Source organism: Rhinatrema bivittatum, chromosome 3, assembly GCF_901001135.1.
Source record: "Rhinatrema bivittatum chromosome 3, aRhiBiv1.1, whole genome shotgun sequence".
NCBI classification, from domain to species: Eukaryota; Metazoa; Chordata; class Amphibia; order Gymnophiona; family Rhinatrematidae; genus Rhinatrema; species Rhinatrema bivittatum.
The window spans coordinates 516,882,783-516,910,192 of record NC_042617.1 but is presented as its reverse complement, the minus strand read 5'-3'; the positions used below and the strand labels follow the sequence as shown (position 1 = coordinate 516,910,192).

Genomic DNA, 27,410 nt, shown 5'->3' with positions numbered 1-27,410 from the left:
GCGAAGATGGACGCCTGCACGGGGGAAAGCGGCCCCTGTGCCTGCAATTGGCCGCTCAAGACGTGACGTCACGACGTTTGGCGTCACAGCATGTGACGTCACGTCTTGAGCGGCCAATTGCACGCACAGGGGTCGCTTTCCCCCGTGCAGGCGTCCATCTTTGCCGGGAGGCAGGGGAGGGGAGCTGCGATCCATTTCTGCTGATGGCCGCTCAAGACGTGCCTTCCATCTTCCTGAGCAGCTGGAGGCAGGAGAGGGGAGCCGCGGTCACGTTCACTGATGTCCGGATGGGGGGGCTGCAAAAGTAAGTCGCTTTATACTGCCAGTCCCCTCCCCCCTCCTCCCGGAGCAAGGCTGCTTTTCGCGCCTGCCTCGGGAGGAGGGGAGGGAGGACTGGCAATCCCGAAGGTAGGGTTGCCCGTCCTCTCCCCTCTCTCTCTTGCAACTTTTTTTTCGTTTGTTTTTTTTTTTGGCTTTGGGAGGAGGGGAGAGGACTGGGGCTGCCCCGGGGACCGGCACCCATGGACGCGGCCAGGGCAGGAGAGCGGGGGCTGGGGGAAAGTATGCCGCCTACCCTTATCCCTGCCTCTAACACAGGGGTAGGGGTAGGCGGTAAGTTAGCAGGTTAAACGCGGGGCAAAACGGCAAGGTACAATAGCGAGGAGACAACCTTGGTTCAACAACGAACTCCGAAAACTCAAACAAAGCCTCAGACAGAAAAAAACCAAATAGTGTAAAGCCCCATGCCCTAGCACACTATCCGCCTACAAATCTGCCCTCCACCTCTACAGGAACTCCACCTCATGCGCAAAAAGGGACTTCTAGGCTCAAAGGATTCACGACTTAGTTTTCGATGCTAAAGCACTATTCTCCTACATAGCCGAACTAACACAATCTAACACACCATCTATACCTAATGACCAAGCACAATCCAAAGCCGACGAACTGGCACTCTTCTTCCAAAGCAAAATCTCCAACCTCTTAACTCTCCTGCCTCCCTCCCCCTCCCCCACCCCCACCTCTTCTACTAGCACTTACCATCTACCAAATAATGGCATCACTCTTGAATCATTTGAACCTACTACAGCACTGGAGATTCAAACTTCATTAAAGAAAATGAAACCTTCTACCCATCCCTACAACCAAATCTCAAAAAGCTACTACTGCTAGTACCTGACACCATCTCCAAACCTCTGGCTGACGTCATAAACTGCTCTTTATCTCAAGGAATCTTCCCATACGCCCTAAAACTCGCCTCGCTTAAACCTCTTCTAAAAAAACCAAACCTGGATCCAAAGGAACCCAATAACTTCCGCCCTATTTCCAATCTACCTTTCGTAGCCAAGATAATGGAAAAACTAGTCAACTCTCAACTGTCAGATTATCTTGAAGACCACAAAATACTTCACCCAGTTCCATAAGGCACTAAGCACCGAAACCCTACTCATCTCTCTGACAGATCACCTCATCATGGGTCTGGACAAAGGTCAATCCTTTTTACTAATTCTCCTTGACCTCTCGACGGCTTTCGATACCGTAAACCACTCCATCCTCCTCAACCGGCTATCGGACATTGGAATAACAGGAACTGCCTTTACATGGTTCAAATCTTTCCTCAGTAACAGATACAAAGTCAGAATCAACAATAAAGAGTCCCCCCGCTTCAATTCCCCACTAGGAGTTAAGAACATAAGAGCATGCCATACTGGGTCAGACCAAGGGTCCATCAAGCCCAGCATCCTGTTTCCAACAGTGGCCAATCCAGGCCATAAGAACCTGGCAAGTACCCAAAAACTAAGTCTATTCCATGTTACCGTTGCTAGTAATAGCGGTGGTTATTATCTAAGTCAGGGATCCTCCTTGTCCCCCACTCTCTTCAACATATACCTCCTTCCCCTGTGCCAACGGCTAACTAACCTTAATCTTAAACACTTCCTATTCGCCGACAACGTTCAAATCTTGATCCCCATTACAGAATCCATTACAAAAACACTCAAGCACTGGGAAACTTGCCTCCGAGAGATCACCCTCCTCCTCTCTAACCTAAACCTAATACTCAATTCAGCTAAGACTGAACTCCTCATTTCCCCAGACGACAACAATACTCCTCAAAAGTCACTCACCAATATCTTTGTCACCCAAGCAAGAGACCTGGGAGTATTAATTACAACCGTCTGAATTTAAAAACATTCATCAACCACACAACCAAAGACTGCTTCTATAAACTGCAGGTACTAAAAAGAATTAAACCACTTCTTCACCTTCAAGACTTCAGAACCGTTCTCCAAGCCATAATATTCTCCAAGATAGACTACCGCAACTCCATTTTGCTAGGTCTCCCCACCTCTTCAATCAAACCTCTTCAGATGCTTCAAAATGCAGCAGCCAGAATCCTGACAAACTCCGGCAGGAGAGACCACATCTCTCCCATTCTAAAAAATCTACATTGGCTACCAATACGTTTCAGAATTCTACACAAATCCCTCACCATCATCCACAAAACCATCTGTAACCAAAACCTTCTCAACCTTCAATTCCCACTCAAACTACACACCTCATCTCGACCTATCAGAGAAGCCTATAGAGGCTCCCTGCACACGCCCCCAACCAAATCCACACTCCATCTAACATCTAGAGAACGGGCTTTCTCCACTGCAGGACCTACCATATGGAATGCTATTCCCCCCAATCTCAGACAAGAACCCTGCCTATTGACATTTAGAAAAAGGCTTAAGACTTGGTTATTTAAACAAGCCTTTCCCAAAACTCACTGATTCACCATAGCAACCATTACTATACATTTAACACAATGTAAATAATTACTCTACTTACCTTTGAGTTACTTATTCTTTGTCTTTCCTTCCCCAGTTCCAGCACCCCTGTTTTATTGTAACTTCTGCTTCTCTTCGCTATGTGAATATTTAAGGTTCATTGTACCCCTGTTCCATGTAAACCGGCATGATATGATTGTATCATGAATGCCGGTATAGAAAAGCACCAAATAAAAATAAATAAATAAACTCTTTAATAGTCTCCATAACCGGGAAAAAACAAGAGGCTTTACGCAAAGAAACCAAAATGGGATTTTTCTTTGGCTCAGACATGGAATCTGTTCCAGGAACTCCCAGCATCTTCAAATATCTGGGAAATCAGGAACAGCAGTTCATCTCTATGAAAGAACCGCAACACAGTCCTATAGGGTTCCAATCTCTAAGAATTTCCCCATCCTCCAGGGAGTCAGGATCTGCCTCATCATCAGATTCCTGTCAGGAACACCTGCAGCTCAAGGAGTACTTTGGCGCTTAAACATAGTTCCAGAAGAGGGAGAGGCCACCGCTTAAGGAACTGACCAGATGGGATTGGATGGGGCTGAGGACGGTGCCTGAAGAAAGTATTGAAATCCTTGAAAGAATTCTACCCATGCAGAAGGATCCATGCCAAAACCAGTTGGCAATGCAGTCTTCTGCCAAGAAACCAGTCAAGGGAGTTCCAATATCAGGCGTTTCTCCTGAAAAAGCAAATGTTGCTTACCTGATGTAACAGGTGTTCTCACAGGACAGCAGGACGTTAGTCCTCACAAATGGGTGACATCAAGGATGGAGCCCCAACCACGGAAAACTTCTGTCAAAGTTTCAGGAACTTTGACTGGCCCCTACTGGGCATGCCCAGCACGGCACCAACCCTGCAGCCAGCAGGGGTCTCCCTTCAGTCTTGTTTTCAAAGCTACAGGCAGTGCCGAAAAGATAAAATAAAAATGAACCCAACACCGCGGGGTGGCGGGCGGGTTTCGTGAGGACTAACATCCTGCTGTCCTGTGAGAACACCTGTTACATCAGGTAAGCAACATTTGCTTTCTCACAGGACAAGCAGGATGGTTGTCCTCACAAATGGGTGAGTACCGAGCTGAGGATGTCCTGACTTGCACCAAATGTACCCAACGGCGTGCAACAGGCACAACAACTGGGGAGGAATTTGGTAAGGACATCCGCACCCTACCGGGAGGTGGAAGGGTGTTGGTACATCAAGTTGGAAAAAGGTTACGCAAGACAGATTGGCCGAAGATGGAATCTTGTCTTCCAGCTTTATCCAAACAATAGTGGGCTGCAAAGGTATGGAGGGAACTCCAGGTTGCAGCTTTGCAGATGTCAGGAAGCGGCACCGATTGAAGGTGTGCTACTGAAGTCGCTATGGCCCTCACAGAGTGTGCCTTAACACGGTCTTGGAAAGGAATGCCAGCTTGCTGATAGCAGAAGGAAATGCAGCCGCCAACCAGGAGGAAAGAGCCTGCTTACCCACAAGTTGTCCTAACTTGTTAGGATGGAAAGAGACGAATAATTGAGTGCTCTTCCTGTGAGAAACTGTACGGTCTAGATAAAAAGCTAGAGCTCGTTTACAGTCTAGGGTATGCAGAGTCTGTTCCCCTGAGTTGGAGTGGGGCCTGGGAAAGAAGATAGGTAGTATGATGGATTGATTGATATGAAACTCCGAAACTACCTTAGGTAAAAATTTAGGGTGAGTGCGGAGTACCGCCCGGTCCTGCAGGAGTTTAGTGTAAGGCGGATAGGTAACTAGGGCCTGTAATTCACTAACCCTGCGAGCTGAAGTGATAGCCAAAAGGAATAACACTTTCCATGTGAGATATTTTAGGTCACAGGAGTGCAGAGGTTCGAAAGGTGGTTTCATAAGGCGACCAAGAACCAGATTAAGGTCCCAAGATGGGGCCGGAGGGCGTAAAGGTGGCTTCAAATGGAGCAAGCCTTTAAGAAAACGGGTTACCAGGGGTTGTACTGAGATAGGGACACCCCCGATACCTTTATGGAAGGCGGCTACCACACTAACATGCATTCTAATGGAAGAGGTTTTTAGACCTGATTCTGATAGATGCCATAAATAGTCCAAGAATTTAGAGATTGGACAGGAAAGGGGATCAAGGGACTGAGAAGTGCACCATGATGTGTACCGTTTCCATTTGTATGAGTAAGATTTTCTTGTGGAAGGCTTTCATGAAGCGATCAGGACACGAGAAACTGAATCCGAAAGGTTAAATGGCTGAAGGACTAACCTTTCAACATTCATGCCGTCAGTGACAAGGCTCGGAGGTTGGGATGGAGGAGGCATCCGTCGTTTTGAGTGAGCAGATGCGGGTCCGTTCCCAGAGGAATGTGTCTGCGGATGGAGAGATTCTGTAGTATGGGAAACCACACTTGGCGTGGCCAGTGCGGTGCTATCAGGATCATAGTTCCTCTGTCCTGACGCAGCTTCACGAGAGTCTTCGACAGAAGAGGAAGTGGAGGGAATGCATAAAGCAGACCGGTTGTCCACGTGAGGGAGAACGCATCCCTCGGCCGAGAGTGCTGGCTCCGAATGAGAGAGCAGAAATTGTCCACTTTGTGGTTCTGAGGGGACGCAAAGAGGTCTATGTGGGGATAACCCCACTTGTGAAATAGAGAGGTCGCTACCAAGGGATTGAGGGATCACTCGTGTGGTTGGAAGACACGGCTCAGCTGGTCTGCCAATACATTGTCCACTCCCGGAAGGTAGGTGGCTCTGAGGTACATGGAGCGGGAGAGGGCTTCCGCCCAAATCTGCGCAGCTTCCTGACACAGAAGGAAGGAGCCTGTGCCTCCCTGCTTGTTTATGTACCACATGGCCACCTGGTTGTCTGTTTGAATTAAGATTGCGTGGTTCGATAGGCAATCTTGAAAGGTCCTGAGAGCATAGCGGATTGCTCGCAGCTCCAGGAAATTTATCTGGTGTTTGGCTTCCTCTAGTGACCAGTATCCTTGAGTTTGCAGATTGTGTAGATGGGCTCCCCACCCGATGTTGGAAGCGTCGGTGGAGAGGATTATCTGGGGATCTGGTGGAAGAAAGGACAAGCCCTGTAGGAGGTTGCATTGATTTGTCCACCAGGCAAGAGACAGACGGAGTGCGTCGGTGATTGTAACAATGGAGGACAGAGGCTGAAGAGCTTGAGTCCATTGTGTGACTCTCATGGCCAGACGGGCCATGGGAGTTACTTGAACTGAGGAGGCCATATGTCCTAGTAGAATGAGGAATTGGCGAGCCGTGGCTGTGTGTTGAGACCGCAGCTGGCGAGCTAGGGACACCAGAGTCTTGGCCCGTTGATGAGGGAGGAAGGCTTTTGTTTGTAAGGTGTCCAAGTCTGCCCCAATGAAAGATAAGGTCTGAGATGGGACCAAGTAGGATTTCTCGTAATTGACAAGAAATCCTAGAGAGAGCAAAGTATGAATTGTTAGGGTCAGGGAGGACCGAGCTATTTGCTGGGTTGGGGCCCTGATTAACCAATCGTCCAGGTAGGGGTAGACATGGACACCTTCCTTCCTGAGGAATGCTGCTACCACCACGAGGCATTTGGTAAAGACTCGTGGTGTGGATGCCAGGCCGAAAGGTAGTACTCGGTATTGGTAGTGGTTTCGGCCTACTAGAAAACGCAGGTATTTGCGATGAGATTCTGTGATCGCAATGTGGGTATACGCGTCTTTCAGGTCTAGAGAGCATAGCCAATCCCCTCTTTGCAGTAGAGGGAGCAGCGAGCCCAGGGTTACCATCTTGAACTTCTCCTTGGAAAGGTACTTGTTGAGGGCCCGTAGGTCTAGGATTGGACGAAGTCCTCCTGACTTTTTTGGTATCAGGAAGTACCTGGAATAGAACCCGAGTCCTTGTTGTAAGGGAGGAACGGGTTCTATAGCGTTTGACTGTAGGAGAAGAGAAACTTCCTGCTCTAAAAGAACAGAGTGATTGGTAAGTCTCCACGCCTGCAAAGGTGGGGAGTCGGCAGGAAGGGATAGGAAGTTGAGGTGGTAACCCTGTGCAATGATTGCTATCACTCATTGATCTGTGGTGATTTGATGCCACTTTTCTAGGAAGTGGCACAGCTGTCCTCCCACCGGTATAGCTGGAAGAGGGGTTTGGCAACTGCTCTCTAAGTGAAAGTCAAAAACCCGCCGCAGGGCCCGGTTGTGGAGCTGCTGCAGGCTTTTGTTTACGAGTCTGGCGAGGCTGAGTCTTATGGTAAGACCGTGCAGGCCTAGGCTTGTTTGATGGGGGATAATACTTTCGTGGCCTAAAGAAAGACTTCTTGGAGTCCTTTCTAAAGGGCTGTTTAGAAGGCAAGTCAGGAGGAATGGATGAGAGCTGTTTAAGTGTCTCATGATGATCCTTCAATTCAGCAACAATTTGTTGAATTTGCTCACCAAACAAATTATCCCCTAGGCAGGGTAAATCAGAGAGCCTGTCCTGAACTTCTGGACGAAGGTCAGATGATTTAAGCCAAGCCCAACGTCTGGCAGAGATGGCCATGGCAGAAATTCTAGTGGAAGCATCAAAGATGTCATAGGCTGTTCGTATTTCATGCTTCCCAGCTTCAAACCCTTTATTTAGAAGGGATTGAAGCTGTGGCTGGAACTGTTCAGGCAAGGCATCAGTGTATTCCTGCATCTGTTTCAGGATGACCCTATTATATTGAGTCATATAAAGTTGATAAGAAGCTATTCTGGAAATCAGCATAGCTCCATGATATACCTTCCTACCTATACTATCTAGGAATTTGTTTTCCTTAGTAGGAGGTATGGAAGAGTGTGGCTTTAGTCGCTTAGCTTTCTTTTGAGCTGATTCTACGACTACAGAATGATGGTCTAACTGAGGTTTTTGAAAACCAGGTGCTGACTGTACAAGATATGTAGTCAGCTTTTTTGTTGACCGGGGAAACAGATCCAGGAGATTCCCAATTCTTTTTAAGAAGGTCTAGAAAAACCAGATGAATGGGAATAGAAGTGATGACTTTCGGGGCATCCAAAAATTGGAGCAATTCCATCATCTGGTGCCTGTCATCTTGTTCAGATTGAAGTTGGAATGGAACCAACTCTGACATTTCCTTCACAAAATTTATGAAAGAGAGGTCCTCAGGGGGAGAACGCTTTCTACTCTCCGCAGGAGAGGGCGGTGAAGGCAAATCATCGGTGTCAGTAGAGATATCATCACCCCAAGTATCATAGGGATCTGGATGATGACCTGCAGGACCTCGAGGGGGCTGAACACCTGAAGGCCCAGGTTGAGGTTCCGAAATATCGGTTGGAATCACCGGGGGCATCGAGAAAATCCTCGATGGAATCGGTGCCGGTATCGGTGCCGGTGTAGGCATTGAGGGAACCGGTGTCGGTCTCGATGGAATCGGTGTCGGCATCGGAAACCTCGGTGGAGCAGAGGTGCGTATCGCCCCCCGAAGAAGAAATCGGTGGCGAGGGACGACCTGGCATTGATTGAACAATTCCCGAAGGGGGAATTCGATATGATGTTTCTCCACCTGATGATAAACCTGTCGGTGACAGCGGTCTTACCGGTGTCGGTGACTCAGGTATCACCGGTGGAAGGGCTGTCATGAGCGCCTCCATCCGGTGTAGCAGCGGTGCCAGTGCTGCTGCAATCGGCTCGGTGACCGGTTCCACTCTCGGTGCCGGAGTCGGTGCCGGAGGAGTCTGGAACCGTAGCATCGCCTTGTCGATGGCCTCCTGGACCAGCCGGTCCAGTTCTGCCCGGAGACCAGGGGTAACAAGACCCGGCTCGACGGGAGAGGGAGGCTGAGGCTGAGCCGGAGGGACCACCGTCACCGGTGGGGATTGCGGCTCCCAAACCCCGAGGGGTGAGGGTTGCCTCGGTGCCTGCGAAACAGTAGTGGACGGTGCCACTTCTTTTTTTTTTTTATTTATACTTTATTGAATTTTCTCAAACATTTCTTACAATGAAAAAGAAAGGCATAATGTATAACAATCAAATAATATTCATAAGGAAATCAATATCACAAGCAAACACTTCTCTTGTTATTCCAAAAAAGTCCACTTTATAGGGGAGTTTAATAAAGAAAAACTAATTTCAGAAATATTCATATCTATTGGAATAATAGGAGAATAAACTTTTTTTAGACCATTTACAATTCCAATTATACTCAATCTCTATCCGCCTTTATCAGATAGGAATACTTCTAAGTTAGAAGGTTCAAGAAAAACAAACTTGTTTTTTTGATATGTCACTAGGCATTTACAAGGAAACTTAAGGAAAAATGATGCCCCTAGGGCCAATACTCTTTGTCGCATCAAAAGAAATTGTCTCCTTCTACTTTGAGTATTTCTAGATACATCTGGAAATATTTGTATCAATTTACCACAAAAAAGAAATTTCTTATTTTGAAAATATTTTTGTAGAACAAGATTTTTATCTTGTTCTAGACAGAAAGCCACAATTAATGTGGCTCTTGTGGATATATCATCCATTGATGCCTCTAAGAATGATGTTAAATTTGGGCTTTTTTCACTCAAAACATCTATTCCTCCTTCTGGTTCTATTACCTCTCTCCTATAATTTGATAAATAGTACATTTTTGATATCAATATATCATTAGAAATATGTAGTATCTCCTTAACATATTTTTTAAAAAGTTCTTGGGGAGAGAGTAATCTCGTATAGGGAAAATTTAAAAGTCGCAGATTCTTATTGCGTAAAGAATTTTCCATGCTCTCTAGATTTTTATATAATATCACAGTATCTTTTATAAAGGTAGTCCCTGTTGTCTGTAGGGACTTTATTTGAGTGCCCATCGCTAAATTAGAGGCTTCAACTTTTTCAATTCTTTTGCTAAAATCTTCCATTTTCACATTAATTTCTGCTGACAAGACGGTAGATTGAGTAATAGACTGGGAAAGTCCTTTCCACCTTAGTGATGGCTTTCCAAACGTCCACTAGTGAGATGTTATCAGGCACCATGATCTCCTCTACAGCCTGTTCTAGGGGTTTTTGTCCATTTTCTATCATTGTTATTCCCTCCCTCAGTTCAGGGGTATTTAAAACACTTACCCCTTCATGATCTGGAGGTCCATTGGAATTCTGGTTGTGGGCGGGACTCGCAGATGTCCCCGATGAGAACGAGATTTCTTGAGCAACTTCTCTGAAAGGCTGATTCCGGATAATATGGGTGTCCATTGGGCCTTTTATCTCCTTCCCCGATGGTGTCGATGTTATCGCCTTGATCTTCCTCTTCTTACCCATGAATTATCCGCAAAGATCTTACAAGAACAGCAGATAAGGGGCTGAAAGCAAAATTTCCCCAGGGGCGCGCCCCTTTGGCGCGCGGCTTCGGCTGCGCGCCGCAGTGCTGCGCCTTAAATCCGCACAGCTCAGCGTCGCAGGTGGTGACGTCACGGGTGGGGGAGGAGGCGATGTTCCACTCACCGAATCTTTTCAGTCCCGGCTGCCCTTTCTCCTTTCGGAGCGTCTCTCCTGGTAAGCTCCCACTCTACTATCGCAGTGCTGCGCCTTAAATCCGCACAGCTCAGCGTCGCAGGTGGTGACGTCACGGGTGGGGGAGGAGGCGATGTTCCGCTCACCGAATCTTTTCAGTCCCGGCTGCTCTTTCTCCTTTCGGAGCGTCTCTCCTGGTAAGCTCCCCGACGGTGCCACTTCTGATCGAGACTTTTTTGGCGGTGGCTCGGTCGGTGCTGAGGTCGATGACGTCTATTCCTCGACAGGCCGAGACTTATGATGTCGATGGCGATGTTTTTCTTTCCGATCCCCTCGATCATCAGGGGAAGGAACGGGAGTCGATGGCCGCGAAGTCATCGATGGCGGACGGTCACCGAAGGGTTGTCGATGATGATGAGACCTCGACGGTGCCGGTTCCGATGACGTCGATGCAATCGATGGCGTTGGGGTACGAGCTTGGAAGAGGAGCCCCATCTTCTCCATTCTGGCTTTGCGACCCTTTGGTGTCAATTAGGGCACATTTGGTGCAAGTCAGAACATCATGCTCACTCCCTAAACACAAAACACAGACTCCATGAGGGTCTGTGATTGACATAGTTCGGGTACAGTCCGGACACCGACGGAACCCCGACGCCATGGCGAAAGGCCAAAAATTTAGCCGCGGGACTGTCGAATGCCAACGGGCCTCAAGGGCCAAACTCGACGGAAGTCGACCAAACGACGGCAAAACTTGCCGAAGTTCCGCGGACCGAAAAATTTGTCGAAGGGAGACCCCTGAGGGGCAAATTTTTCTTCAGAATTAATTATTCGAAATTCCTGTCAGGAACGTGATTAAGAGCTCTTGTACCGCGTGGCTACTGCTGCGCGGAAAAAAGAAGACTGAAGGGAGACCCCTGCTGGCTGCAGGGTTGGTGCCGTGCTGGGCATGCCCAGTAGGGGCCAGTCAAAGTTCCTGAAACTTTGACAGAAGTTTTCCGTGGTTGGGGCTCCATCCTCGATGTCACCCATTTGTGAGGACAACCATCCTGCTTGTCCTGTGAGAAATATCTTTACCCATAATCTCTTCAGGCTGGGAAGAAAAAGGCTTGGTAAAATCAGAGGAAGTTAGTTCTCCCTGAGCCTCTAAAAAGCGCTGGCATAAAATTAGAGGGCACGCCAGGCTGAGATGCTCAAATATGACAGGCGGCGCATAAAGGCAAGGCACTTAGTTAAGAGTCATTTTGGTTGTCCAAGTTCGGCAGCATCCAGTTTGGATGCGCGCTTACCTGTGCACACAACTGGGCGTACACTGTGTGCACTTGTTGAGACACCACCTAGCTCTTGGGCGCCTAAATTTTGGACACATAAATAAAAAATAAACCTGGACATCCAATCTAGATGCACACCGGGACACACCAGCTGAACGGATGTTCGCTAGAGGGCAGCCGAACACGTAGGTAAAAGCGCACAAACACACTGTTATGCCCTACCACGTGGCATACAATGGAAAAGCCTCAGAGCAGAGCGTAGCCAAAAGAGGCTGCTCAACCCCCCAGGCTGCCCCCCCCATCCCTGAAACTCCCTTGGGGCGGGACAAACGACGCACCAAGCTCAGAGACCAAGGAAGGGGAATCCCTGAACAATCCTTCCTTACTGTCTCTAAGGTAACTTAAAAAAAAAAAAACCACTTTCCTGAGCTCAGACCTTCCTGGCTGAGTTAAGATACAGTCTCCGGCTGCAGAGGGAGAGGGCATCTGTCGTCACTGCCGCATTCGGCTTCCTGCACAGCTTACAATCAGCTAAGTCCATGCCGGCTGAAAAACCAGCTACTGGACCAAGGCACACATCTGAGGAATCATGTAAATCGCCTCAGTAATTCTCAGCTGGGGAAGGGACCATTTACTATCACCTCAGTAGAGTGGGGCTTTTTTTTTTTTTAATTCTTTCTAAAATATGAAGTAATCCCTAGTAGGAAGATGCACGTCCACCATCTACTGGAGACTGAGAATACTGGCAGGCTGTTGTCACAACAGGACTATATATACTGTGATGTCAGTTTGCTTAGTCTCCATCTGCTGGTAGCGGTACATAACCCACTGGCCCTGAATCCATCTATCCACATGCTAGGAAACAAACACTTTAAAAAGTCAGGAAATGCTTTACATTTGAAAAATTGCCCAGGTCCCATATCACCTTCCTCCTACTCTGATACTTTAAAAAAAAAAAAAAAAAAAAAGCACACTAGCCTCATCCCTTCTTTCCCATCTCCCAAAGTGCTACACAATAAAACAAAAGTGACCTTCACCAGCCCTAGCCTCTCCCCCATCATCTCTTCATAATAATTAAAAAAAAAAAAAAATTACCTCCCTAGCCCCAGCGCCTCTCCCCCACCTCCTAAAGGTCTGTCTTGAAGGAAAAAAAAAATGTAATTGCTCCACAGCCAGTCATTACTTGGCTCTCTCTCCTCCCTGTCAAACAAGGCTGCGAGGAAGCCCTGGGATTCCAACTTTTATATAAAAAATAGAGGGAGGTACATGTCTGAAAGAATAAGGCCAATGACCTGGCCTTATTCTTTCAGAACAAAATCTCCAACACACTGGCCAGATTACCCACCAGCCCAAATTCTCTTCTTCTGGACACAGTTCCCCTACCAAACACAGACATAAGATTGGACTCCTTTGATCCTACCCACACTTTAGAGGTAGAATCCCTGATAAAAAGAATGAAACCTTCAACCCACCCCCTGGACCAAATACCTTCCAAGTTACTGATTCTCATACCAGAATACATCTCCAAATATCTGGCCGATATCATCAATTGTTCCTTCTCACAAGGAACATTCCCAGACGCTCTCAAATTGGCCACGCTCAAACCCATACTCAAAAAATCAAACCTGGACCCGGAAGACCTCAACAATTACCGCCCCATATCAAATCTCCCATTTGTAGCTAAGATCATGGAGAAAATTGTAAATAAGCAACTGTCAAATTACCTAGAAGACCACAATATACTACACCTGTCTCAATATGGTTTCCGAAAAGAACATAATACTGAAACCCTCCTCACCTCACTCCTTGATCAATTATATATTGGCTTTGACAAAGGACAGTCGTTTCTCTTAGCTCTCCTCGACATCTCTGCGGCTTTTGATACGGTAAATCACAATATTCTTCTAAACCGGCTTTCAGACATAGGAATTACAGGTTCAGCCCTCAGATGGTTCGAATCCTTCCTTAGCAATAGAGGATATAAGGTAAAAATAAAAAACAAGGAATCACCTCATACCAATGCTCCTTTTGGCGTCCCCCAGGGCTCCTCCTTATCACCCATCCTGTTTAACATTTACATACTCCCCCTCTGTCACCTACTCTCAAACCTCAAACTCAAATTCTATATTTATGCAGATGACGTTCAAATTTTGATCCCCATATCCAATTCACTGGACTCAACACTCAGGTTATGGAACTCTCATCTACAAACTATTAACCATTACCTATCAAGCCTCAACCTTGTGCTCAACACTTCTAAAACCGAACTCTTGCTAATTACTGCAGAAGGCAGTCCCATCCTTCACCAATCACAAACTATTCCACATATATCACATGCCAGAGATCTTGGAGTCTTAATTGACAGTCACCTGAACCTAAAGCATTTTATAAAACACACTACTAAGGAGTGCTTCTACAAGCTACAAGTACTCAAAAAACTCAAACCGCTCCTATAAGAAAATTATTACTTACCTGCTAATTTTCGTTCCTGTAGTACCATGGATCAGTCCAGACAGTGGGTTATGTCCCCAATCCAGCAGATGGAGTCAGCACAAGCTTTGAGGGGGCGTATCCATATATACTACTACCCCCTCTGCAGGAGTTCAGTATCGAGTATATCAAAGCCAGAGTAGAAACCCCCCGAAGGATCAAGTTTGTGGAAACAGATAATGAAAACAATTGTAACCGCAACAAGTAACTGCAAACATCCTACCAACTTGTAGGGAGCTGTGAAAAACAGCGAAAAGAAACGACTGTGAAGACACAGAACACTGCGAGCAAGAAGTAGCGCAGAGCTGAGCAGGATCAAGAACCCAAACGCGGTGGGCATCTGGACTGATCCATGGTACTACAGGAACGAAAATTAGCAGGTAAGTAATAATTTTCTTTTCCCTGTACGTACCTGGATCAGTCCAGACAGTGGGATGTACCCAAGCTTCCCTAAATCGGGTGGGGTCCTGCGAGGCCTGCTCGGAGAACCTGCTCGCCAAAGTGTCCAGAGACTGAAGAGGCGAGGTGCAGACGATAGTGCCTCGAGAACGTGTGTAACGATTTCCAGGTGGCTGCCCTACAAATTTCCTGCGAGGATACCGAGCGAAACTCCGCCCAGGAAGCCGCCTGAGAACGTGTAGAATGCGCTACGATTCCGGGTGGGGGAGTCCGACCCGCCCCAATGTAGGAAGCAGCAATGCCGGCCTTCAGCCATCTGGCAATGGTAGTCTTCGAGGCCTGAGACCCCTTCTTAGGACCGGCTCAGAGTACGAAGAGATGGTCAGAGGTCCGGAACTCATTTGTAGCCTCCAGATAGAGGCGCAGAGTGCGCTTGACATTCAAGAGACGGAGAGACTTCGGCTCTGAGGAAGAGAAGGATGGCAACTCCACCGTCTGGTTCACATGGAATGCAGAAACCACCTTCGGAAGGAAGGAGGGAACGGTGCGAAGCGAAACTCCAGAGTCGGAGAAACGGAGATAGGGCTCTCTACACGACAGAGCCTGCAGCTCCGAGATGCATCGAGCGGAACAGATGGCCACAAGAAATACAGTCTTGAGAGTGAGATCCTTTATCGTTGCGCTGCGCAGCGGCTCGAATGGTGGTCCCGACAGGGAGCGAAGCACAAGGTTAAGACTCCAGGAGGGACAAGGGTTCCGTAACGGAGGTCGCATATGCTTGACACCCTTGAGAAAACGAGCAATGTCAGGACACTGTAGAAGAGAGCCCCCATCGCTCAACAACGAACCAAGGGCGGCCACCTGAACCCGTAGTGAATTATAGGCGAGCTCTTTTTCCACCCCCGCCTGTAGAAACTGAAGGATCTGAGGTACAGAAGCCTTAGCGGGTCTCGTGGCCTGGCTGGTACACCACAGCTCGATCACCTTCCAGACTCGAACATAGGCCGCCGATGTCGATGTCTTTCGTGCCCGCAATAGCGTGGATACTACCGCCTCCGGGTAGCCCCGACGCCGGAGGCGGCGCCTCTCAAAAGCCAGGCCGCAAGACAGAAGAGTTCTGCCTGCTCGAAAAATACCGGGCCCTGATGTAGGAGCTGGGGGAGGTGCCCCAGCCTGATTGGCCCGTCGATAACCAGCTGTAGCAGGTCCGCAAACCAGGGTCGCCTGGGCCATTCTGGGGCGACGAAAACCACGGTCCCCTGATGGCTTTCTATTCTGCGGAGCATCCTGCCCACCAGGGGCCATGGTGGAAAAGCGTAGAGCAGAAGATGTGGCGGTCACGGGAGGACCAGGGCATCCACTCCCTCCGCGCTGCGCTCTCTCCGGCGACTGAAGAAGCGTGGAGCCTTGGCGTTGAGAGCGGACGCCATCAGATCCAAGTGGGGGGCCCCCCACCGATGGACGAGAAGTTGCATCGCTTTGTCGGAGAGAGACCACTCTCCGGGGTCCAGCAGTTGACGACTGAGGAAGTCCGCCTGGACGTTGTCCACACCGGCGATGTGCGAGGCTGCTAGCCGGACAAGATGACGCTCCACCCATTGCATCAGCAGCGCCGCCTCGAGCGCGGGCTGCGTGTGCCTCCTTGTCGGTTGATGTAGGCCACGGTGGTAGCGTTGTCCGATAGGATTCTGACTTCCCGGTTCTGAAGAAGCGGGAGGAAATGTCGCAGAGCTAGCCGGACCGCTCTGGTTTCCAGACGGTTGATTGACCACTTCGCCTCCACCATGGACCATGTCCCCTGCGTGGCGCTTCGATCGCAGACTGCACCCCAGCCTGCTAGACTGGCATCGGTGGTCACCACCACCCAATTTGGCAGATCGAGGGACACGCCACGGGCCAGGTTCGGCGGATCCAACCACCAGCCCAGACTGTCCCTGGCATTCTGCGGGAGTGGGAGAATCATCTGGTAGTCCTGCGATACTGGTTTCCAACGGGAGAGGAGCGCCCACTGTAAGGTCCTGAGGTGTGCGAAAGCCCAAGGTACAAGGTCGATGGTGGACCCCATCACTCCCAGGAGTTGCAGGTAGTCCCAGGAGGTGGGCTCTGGTAACGCAGAGAACCGTCGTGTGTGATCCCGCAAGGATTGAGCTTTGTTCTGGCGCAGAAAAACTTTGCCCAGTAGGGTGTCGAAGGTCGCCCCCAAAAAAAACCCAAGCGTTGCGAGGGCATGAGGGAGCTCTTGGAGAAGTTCACTACCCATCCCAGGGAATGTAGAAACCGTACTACTCGAGTCACCGCTGAGCGTCCATGATCGAATGACTTCGCCCGGAGGAGCCAATCGTCCAGATAAGGATGAACCAGGATGCCCTCCTTCCGGAGAGCTGCCGCCACGACTACCATGATCTTGGTGAAGGTGCGCGGCGCCGTCGCCAATCCAAACGGGAGAGCCGTGAACTGAAAATGCTGGTCCAGAATTTTGAAACGAAGGAAACGGTGGTGGTCCGGGCGGATGGGACTGTGCAGGTAGGCCTCTGTTAAGTCCGGGGAGGCGAGGAACTCCCCCCGATGCACCACCGCAATCACTGACCGGAGCGTTTCCATGCGGAACCGAACGACTCGAAGGGATTTGTTGACTTCCTTGAGGTCTAGGATAGGCCGGAAGGAACCGTCCTTCTTTGGTACGACGAAATAGATGGAATAGTGGCCCAAGCCCTCCTCTCCGAAGGGCACGGGCGCAATAGCGCCTATCTCCCGGAGTCTGTCCAGAGTCAGCTGCACCGCGCCTCTCTTGAGGTCCAAGCCACAGGGGGAAAAGATGAACCTTCCCTGCGGGGGGCGGACAAATTCCAATGTGTAGCCGTGTTTTATGGTATCCAGGACCCACTGGTCCGAGGTGATCCGTGCCCACTCCGCGTAGAAATACGTTAGTCTGTCCCTAATCTTGGGGACAGGGGAGTGGGCGAGACTGGCATCATTGTGAAGACTTGGTATAGGGGTTCCCGGTTCCGGGAGTAGTGCGTGCGGGCAGACGCCCGCGAAAGGAGCGCGACCAGGGCTGAGACCTGGGGGCGGATGACCGGGAGCCCGCCTGTCTGTATCCCCTGTAGCGCCGTTGCGCTCTGGCTCTGGTCCGAGAAGAAGAAAATGCTCTGGATGGTCGAAACCTATCCTCCGGCAGCCGATGAACAGCGTTCTCCCCCAGGGACTTGATGATCTGGTCCAAATCCTCCCCGAAGAGGAACTTGCCCCTGAAGGGAAGAGAGCCCAGACTCAACTTAGAGGACGTATCAGCCGCCGAATTGCGTAGCCACAGTAGTCGTCGTGCTGCCACTACCGAAACCATGGATCTTGCGAGGACCCGAAAAAGGTCGTACGAGGCGTCCGCCCCATACGCCTCTGCGGCCTCCAGCCGATCTGCCTGGGCAGCCTCATCGGACGGCAGGTTCTGAGACGTGAGGAGTTGTTGCACCCAAAGGAGACTAGCCCGCTGGGCAAGCGAACTGCACATCACCGCCCGCATACCCAGAGCGGAGACCTCGAAAACCCGCTTAAGGAAAACTTCCAACTTACGATCCTGTGTGTCCGCAACGCCGCACCTCCCGTCACTGGGATAGTCGTCCTCTTCGTGACCGCCGACACTGCGGAGTCCACCTTTGGGACCTTGATGAGGTCCAGAAAATCTTCGGGGAGCGGGTACGGCTTTTCCATAGCCCGGCTGCTCTTCAGGGAGGCCTCCGGGGTGTCCCATTCCCTGGTGAGAAGTTGTAAAAACGAGTCATGAATGGGAAAAGCCAGAGCCCTCGGCCGGAGTGCCGCCAGGACAGGATCCCCTTCCTTGAAGAAGTGACGACAGCGGGAGCTACTGGGGCAGGCGGGTCTGGTGGCGGGTCCAAATCTAATTCTTGGATGATCTGCGGGATGAGGTCGTCCAGCTCTTCCCTCTGGAAGAGGCGTAGGGTACGCGGATCATCCCCCTCCTGCGTGCCGTCCCCTTGTCCCCCGTCCGGGAGGTCAAGTCCATGTCCCGCTGGGTCTGGCACCGCCCCCACTGCCGCGGGCGTGGATCGGACCCGGGTAGGAAGGCGGGAGGCCCCCACTCCCGGAGGGTCGGGGGGGGCCGGCGTCGAGGGCGACATCCAAGGGATCTTAGGAGGGAGGGGTCCCACAGGTGCTTCCAGCCCCTGCAGATAAGCGGTATGCATGAGCAGGATAAACTCCGGAGAGAATCCCGGCCTGCTCGGGTGAGCTTCGGGGGCGGCGTGGTTCCTGCTCCCTGGCTCTGGGTGCTTGGTTCCTGCACCAAAATCGGGGGAACACCCCCGCTGGTAGAGTCCTCCAGGGATCCGTTCTCCCTCGTGGCCTCCAGGGATCCGTTCCCCCTCGTGGCCTGCGCCTCAGGGCGCTCAGAATGTAAAATGGCCGCCGTTCCCGCCAAAAATGGCGGCGTGGCCGGCCCGCGCTGCCCGGGCAAAAAAGAGAAATCAGTCAGGGACTGTGAGGTACCTTCCCCCCCGGGAAGGCATCGTGCACAGATGCCCTCCCGGGAAATCCAGGACCCCGGGTCTCCGCAGGCCGCACAGCGGGACGGCCGCGGCATCGGGATCGCTGTAGGAGAAAAGAAAAAGCCACGGGGGGGGCCACGCGCACAAAAGCGCCACTGCGGGGGGGCCCGGTCGGCCCGCACTGCCCGCTGTCCGAAAATAGAGGAGGGTGCCGCGGGGGGGCCTTCCCGGCCACACGACCCGCCCCAGACATCTTTCCCTAAATGGCTCAGCAGCCCATGAGGAGCTGTAAAATGGCCGCGGGTGAGGGAGTAAAGAGCGAAGAGGCCGGCTCCACCGGCTTTCGCGGGCTGAGCTGTGAAGGAAAAAACTACAAAGGAAAAAAAACAAACTTACCCCTGGCTGCAACGAGAAATAAACAGCAAGGCCGCAGAGAAGAGACAAGGAAGATAAGCCACTCCCCAGAAGTTGAAAGAACTCTGCCTTTTTTTTTTTTTTTTTTTTTAAACTTAATACAAACTTGATACAAACTTGATCCACAGAAAAAGACAACAAGCCATAATCAAGCAAGAAAGTGAAGAAAAAGGAAAAGGAGGGGAAGCCTGATTCCCCTACTCGCATCTGCTGGAGTCAGAAGATACTGAACTCCTGCAGAGGGGGTAGTAGTATATATGGATACGCCCCCTCAAAGCTTGTGCTGACTCCATCTGCTGGATTGGGGACATAACCCACTGTCTGGACTGATCCAGGTACGTACAGGGAATCCATTATGATTTCAGATCCGTCCTCCAAGCTATTCTGTTCCCAAGATTGACTATTGCAATTCCATTCTGCATGGTCTTCCAGCCTCTACTATTAAACTTCTCCAGTTGCTACAAAATGCAGCGGCAAGAATTTTGACAAATACCAATCGGAGAGAGCACATCTCTCCCATTCTAAAAGATCTCCACTGGCTCCCAGTAAACTTCCGGATCCTTCATAAATCTCTCACAATCATTCATAAAAATATCCACCATCAGACCCCTCTTGATCTGCTTCATCCTCTCAGACTGCACTCGATGGCTAGGCCGTTAAGGGATGCCTACAAGGGATCCTTACACGTTCCTACAATCAAACTAGTGCACCACTCAAATATCAGAGACTGGGCATTCTCTACCGCAGGCCCTTCCATTTGGAACGCCATGCCTCCGGATCTCAGACTGGAGACCTGTCTAACAACTTTTAAAAAGAAACTAAAGACATGGCTGTTCAGCCAAGCCTTCCCCACTACAAACCCCATTGCCTGATCAAGAATTGTTCCATCACCCACTTATGTATAAAAAGTTTTCCATATTTTTCATGTACAGTATCTATTAAAGAGGTTGGCTCCTTGCCCCCCACTTTTGTATATAGTATTTATTTATTTATCTTGTTCACCCCCTCTTTATTTCTTACTCCAAGTTAAGGCATCCTTGTTATAATGTAACTTTTATGCTCCTTTTCTCTTGTTGATTGGTTAATTATATTGTCTGTTTAGTTCAATGTAAACAGAGTTGATTTGATTTGTATCAAGAAAGCCGGTATATAAAAGCCTTAAATAAATAAATAAATAAATGTCTGCAACGATGCTTGGACCAAAAAAAAAAAGACTGAAGGGCTCACAAGGCAACATCCACACAGCAAAAGCTCTACGACAGGGGTCAGGAACCTATGGCTCTTTTGATGGCTGCATCTGGCTCGCAGACAAATCTTTAATAAAAAAGTAAAAATCTAACAAAATCCCCCACCTTCCTGACGCCCCCCAAGACCTCCAAAATTAATTTACTACAACCCCCACCCTCCTGACCCCCCCCAAGACCTGCCAAAAGTCCCTGGTGGTCCAGCGGGGGTCCAGGAGCGGTCCGGGAGCGATCTCCTGGACTTGGGCTGTCGGCTGCCAGTAGTCAAAATGGCGCCGACGGCCCTTTGCCCTCACTATGTCACTGGGGTCGACCAATGGCGGCGGTAGCTCCTGTGACATAGTAAGGGCAAAGGGCCGTCGGCTGCCAGTAATCAAAATGGCGTCGACGGCCATTTTGATTACTACTATGAAAAAAACCCAGGCACAAACTGAGACAGGAGAAAACTGAGATAAGAAGAGGGAACTGCTTTTGTTTGCTTTTTTTTTATCTTATCTGGCGTCTTGTGACACACCCCCTGGTGACGTCAGCTCTCTTTACTTTCAAATTAAGTTCTAAACAGAGGCGTCGCACGCCGTGCGTCACACGACAAAGGGGCTTACCCCTTTGTGCACCCCTTCGTGCAACTCAGAGTGCATGGTTTATTTTTTATAGTTTATTGTCTAATATTAGTATAAATGTTTGTAGTTCTTTGTTAATTTATAGATTTAGTTATATTCAATAGCTTTTCTATTATTGCATGCTCAATCATTATATTTTATCTACTTACATAATATTATGCTTTTCCCCACATTCTGTCAACTTAATATACCCTATCTTACATTGCATAGGATACCTCCTTATTACAATCAGAATGTTTACCCCATTCACCCAATATACAACCAATGGCTGTTCCCCAAACAGATATCACATAATATATTTTCTAAAGCTGTACCTAGAAGACTTATTCCCATACCCATTTCTCGAAATTTACAAGTAACCAACTTCTCTCTCCTCTCCCTCCTTCTTCTAAATATTCATTCCTTAGCCAAAAAAATCCCCATTCTCAATGATCTTCTAATTGATCAACGCCCAGATCTAGTGTGCCTTACAGAATCTTGGTTAAAAAAATCTGATATTACACTTATTAATCAATTACCTACTAATCTTTATAATATCTTCTCCAGTCCTAGACCAAAAAAAAGAGGTGGTCGACTCTTGTTTTTATCTGCTAAAAAATTAAAATTTAGATCAGTCCCAATTAACTCCTTGTTACCCATTGAAATAAACCTATTCAAATCTAAATCTCTACAACTTTTACTAGTGTATGCTCCTCCAGGTTGTCTTAATAAAAATCCAGATGCACTTATTGAAACCATTGCTTCTTCAATTAATACCAATTTTCCTACAATTTTATTAGGAGATTTTAATCTTCACATGGATAAATCTCCTCTATCACCGTCTGCAGAACTTTTCCTCAACTCTCTAATAGCTATGGGTTTTAAACAATTAATCGAATCCCCAACACATAAATCAGGACATATTTTAGATGTTATATTTATCAATAACAAAATATCTAGTATATCTCCTCCTTCTACCACCTCTATTCCCTGGTCGGATCATAAATTAATTAACACTAAATTACAAGTGGACTGCTCTTATTTACATTCGCAAAATAATGTCAAAGTCATTAAGTTCATTAAACCCTGTTCTAGTGAAATTCTAGAAAAGATTCTCCCAGATGCACTAAAACAGTTGAATACTTCAAATACCTTATCTGCAGTAAACTCCTGGCTTAAAATTAACTTAGATGCAGCAAAAATTATTTGCCCTACCATTTTAAAAAAAATAAAAGCTTCCACAAAACATAAATCGACATGGTTTAATGTCGATCTAAAAAATAAAAAACGTCTTTTAAGACTTGCTGAGAAAGCCTGGAGAAAAAATCCCTCAAGTCAACTTCTAGATAGATACAAAACACTACTCTACATCTATTCGACTGACATTAATACGGCCAAGAGAGATTTTTACTCTAAAAGAATTCATGAATATCAATACAATCCAAAAATACTTTTTGAATATGTATCTAATTTAACTCTCCCCATTTATCACGACTTTCAAATTGATAAACCTTCGATATCTTGCCATGAATTTTCAAACTATCTTAATGACAAAATATCGAAGCTTGACACAATAAATTTCACTTGTATTTCTGATTTGTCTTCACACACATCTTCCATTACTTCTGATTGGTCACATTGGGAGACCATTGCCTCCTCTGAAGTAGAGTCCATCCTCCATAAAATGAACCCGGCTGCACACCCACTTGATCCTATCCCTATTAAATCCCTAAAGCTAATTCCAAACTGTTTAGCTAGACCTATCACTGATATAGTTAACCTGTCTCTTGCTCAAGGTTTTCTCCCAGATTCTCTCAAATGTGCAGTTGTTAAACCAATTTTAAAAAAGCCACATTTAGACCCATCTATTTTAGCAAATTACAGACCCATTTCCATTTTACCTTTCCTTAGTAAAATGATAGAAAAAATAGTTAATTTACAACTTACGGAATTCTTAGAAAATAATAATACTCTACTTCCGACCCAACATGGCTTCAAAAAAGGACATAGCACTGAAACACTTTTAGCTACTCTGGTGGATAATATTCTTCATGGTTTCGATAAGGGAATCTCCTTTATCTTGATTCTTTTAGACATCTCTGCAGCTTTTGACTCAGTCAACCATAAGTTACTTCTCCATAGTTTAGTTGAGATTGGTATAAATGGTAATGTTCTGAAATGGTTTCAGTCTTTTCTATCTAATCGCTCCTTCAAAGTATCATACAACAACAATACTTCGGATCTCTCTCCTCTCCCACTAGGCGTCCCTCAAGGTTCATCCCTTTCTCCCTCCCTTTTCAACATTTACATGCTTCCATTATGTCACTATCTAAATAAATTAGGACTCTCATATTTCCTTTATGCGGATGATGTCCAAATTTTGTTACCCATCAAAGACAACATCCACAGTACATTGTCACAATGGGAACTATATCTCTATGATATCAATAATATCTTATCTCAAATGGCACTTTCACTCAATCATAACAAAACAGAGTTCCTTCTTCTCTCCAAAAAGTTAACGCCTCCACCTATAGATCCATCAGTACTCTCAAATTATAGATTATCCACGTCAGTTAAAGACCTTGGAATTACCTTAGATAAAGAACTTAATTTCAAAGCCCACATCAAAAATCTAATTAAAGAAGGTTTCTATAAACTTAAAGTTCTAAAAAAATTGAAACCGTTACTACATCCTCCTGACTTTAGAACAGTACTACAAGCCTTAATTTTTGCAAAATTAGACTACTGCAACTCCATCTTAACAGGATTGCCTGCTTCCACAATTAAGCCACTTCAACTGCTTCAAAATGCTGCCGCTAGATCCCTATCAAATTGCAGAAAATTTGAACACATCTCTCCAATTTTGCACCAATTACATTGGCTTCCCATCGCTTTTAGATCATAATATAAGATACTTATGCTTATTCATAAAGCATTGTATGATGATGACTCATCTTGGTTACAAAAACCACTTTATCACTGTATTTCTACTAGAAATCTTCGTTCTACAGACACTGGTTTACTCTCTATTCCCTACAGCAAAAAAATGCTCAAAACCGCTACTATAAATCGAGTTCCCTCTATAATTGGTCCTACTCTATGGAACTCATTTCCACCACCACTAAGGACTGAACCCTCCACATCCACCTTTAGAAAAAACCTTAAAACATGGCTTTTTATCAAAGCTTTCCCCCAATAAACTTGATAGATTTCTTCCCCTTATACACGGTTTTGTTCCTTTTGTTATCGATGAGATACTGAATTTTGGTTTCATAATGTTAGCTTATTATCTTATATAGTTCTATGTTTAATTTATTGATAATTATTAGGGGTTGGTTTTTTTTCCCCCTTATTCCACAAGCTGTTTTTCAACTGTTATACTGTATCAGGTCTTCAATAATATTTGTTGACAATTTGTTTCAATGTAAACCGGTGTGATATTTTGAATTGAATGTCGGTATAAAAAAACAAACAAATAAATAAATAAATAAATAGTGAGGGCAAAGGGCCGTCGACGCCATTTTGACTACTGGCAGCCGACAGCCCAAGTCCAGGAGATCGCTCCCGGACCCCCGCTGGACCACCAGGGACTTTTGGCAGGTCTTGGGGGGGGGGGGGGGGTCAGGAGGGTGGGGGTTGTAGTAAATTAATTTTGGAGGTCTTGGGGGGCGTCAGGAGGGTGGGGGGTTTTGTTAGATTTTTACTTATTAAAGATTTGTCTGCGAGCCCTGGACCCCCGCTGGATCACCAGGGACTTTTGGCAGGTCTTGGGGGTGGGGGGGTTAGGAGGATAGGGGGTTGTAGTAAATTAATTTGGTAGGTCTTGGGGGAGTCAGGAGGGTGGGGGGTTGTAGTTAGTATGGCTCTCACGGAATTACATTTTAAAATATGTGGCGTTCATGGCTCTCTCAGCCAAAAAGGTTCCCGACCCCTGTTCTACGAGCTTACGGGCCGATACAGTAAGGACGCGTAAGACAGAGTGCGGCAGTGCTGGGCGCCCACTCGCTTGCCGCGCGCACATTTTGGTTCACAAGCCGCTCGATTCAGTATTCAAATTAGACGCAAATCCAAGCAGCGTCCAAAGCGCGTCAATGAAGCGGTAGGTGTGCGCAATCCATTTTACTGTATAGGAGCGGTATACAGCACCTATACAGTATCCAGGGTGCGCTGGTACCTGTCATTTCAAAATGTCATTTCAAAAGTCATTCCACCAGGTAAGTGGATGGTTCTTTTCTACAGACCCCTCTGCCTTCAGCACCCGGCTAGATGTCCAAGCCGCGACCTAGGACGTCCGGCCGGGTGCTCAAGGCACCGGGAAGGTCCATGAACGGAAGCCGCGACCTCGGACGTCCAAGGTCCATGAACGGACGCTGCGACCTTGGACGTCCAAGGTCGCGGCTTCCGTTCAAGGACCTTCCCGCTGCCTTGAGTGCCCAGCCAGGCGTCCAAGCCACAACCTCGGACATCCGGCCGGGCGCTCAAGGCAGCGGGAAGGTCCATGAACGAAAGCCGCGACCTCGGACATCCGAGGTCGCGGCGTCCGTTCATGGACCTTGGACGTCCGAGGTCGTGGCTTTCGTTCATGGACCTTCCCGCTGCCTTGAGCGCCCGGCCGGATGCCCTAGGTCGCGGCTTGGACGTCCGGCCGGGCGCTGAAGGCAGCGGGGTCTGTAGAAAAGAACCATCCACTTACCTGCCGAGCGTTTCTCATTTGAGCATTTCTCATTCTGCTTCTCAACCGAATGAAAAATAGCGCCAGAACAATAATATGCATGTTGTCCATTACGCTGTCCGGTACGAAGTTGAATGAACACCACACTAACACCAGGATCAGGGTAGGCGGTAAATATGCAGGTTAAAGACGCAGCAAATAAGCTGGTTAAAAAGGCGATAATCTGGGCGCACGTAACTGTATCGGAGGGAATAGCTAAATCGATCATTAACATATTATATACATGCGGCGGGCGGAAACGGATACGCGTCCATTTCGGCAAGTGGTAAGGACTCGTAAAACTGGATACTGAATCGCGGGTTCGCCTTACGCATCCAAATTGTGCGTTTAAAGCGGGTTAAAAACAGGGTAACCGCAGCCGCGCTTTACTGTATCGGCCCGTTAGAGAGAGGAGAGTGTTTGGTGCTGCCAAATCAGGTCACCCACATGCCATGGGCTAATTGAGCCCTGCTCATCGACAGAGAAAATTACTCACACAAATTTATACTTGCTAATATGTAAATTTATAAGCATACTTTTAAAATTAAAAAGTATGCACACAAGTCCAATTCCAGCACAGACTCCAACCCCCAGAAAACCTGTCCAATATGTGGGAAAAATGTGTGTGTACAAGGTATATGCACATATTTTTCCCCACATATTGGGAAGGCAATATTACAAGATGTTATTTAAAACTACCTTCTAATGGACTATTTAGCAGAGGAGGCCCCTTAGGAACAAGTATCTGCACTTACCTCGATTCTGAAGGGTAACAGCAGCCTGCAGAAGGGGTTTATTTATCTTTCCCTCCTGATACATATCCTGGAAGGCCTGGCCAACAGAGAACTGTGCTGGAAGGGAGATCCCAGAGGAAGCAGCAGAGATCTTGCATGCAGCTTCAAGCTCGGAAACAAGCTGGAAAAACCACACCAAAAATATAAATAGTTAATTATACTACAGCATAATAATTTTAACATTAACATTTATTAAGTACAAATAATGTAAACAGCGACCAATGGTTAGTTGTATAAATTTAAAAAAAATCAAAATTATACATTTTATGTGAAGACAAGTCCCTGATTCTATTTTCCTGCCTATGTATCTTAGGCATGCCTGTCAGAGAAGAGTCTGATATCAAATGTGATTTCATCAGAGTTCACAAATTCTCAGTTGGGTCTTCCCTTAACTCGAACACAGAAATTATGACAAACATTACAGGACTCAGAATAATGTTTTTAATGTTGGACTATAGAATAGTTACAAAACGCAAAGAGCAAATATTGCGAACCTGTCAAAAGCTTAGCAGTATAAACACAAAAGGTATCGCCAAATAACCATATATAATTGGGCAAACGGTGACAATTATATATGGTTATTTGGCGATACCTTTTGTGTTTATACTACGGACTACAGAATAGCCCAGGAGTAGGTACCTCTGGTCCTGGATTGCCACAAAACAGGTCTGATTTTCAGGATAGCTATAATGAATATACATGAGACATATTTGCATACAATAGAAGCAGTGCATG

The 27,410-nt window shown here is 47.5% G+C and overlaps 1 protein-coding gene across 1 annotated transcript in view; it reads right to left on the bottom strand.

Annotated features, from left to right (window-relative positions):
• The window catches only part of EPHX2 (epoxide hydrolase 2), a 277,061-nt gene that overhangs the window by 205,517 nt on the left and 44,134 nt on the right, over positions 1-27,410 (bottom strand). Inside the window, exon 3 of the mRNA XM_029596221.1 lies at positions 26,637-26,796. Coding sequence (XP_029452081.1) covers positions 26,637-26,796 — 160 coding nt within the window. The remainder of the gene's footprint in view (positions 1-26,636; positions 26,797-27,410) is intronic.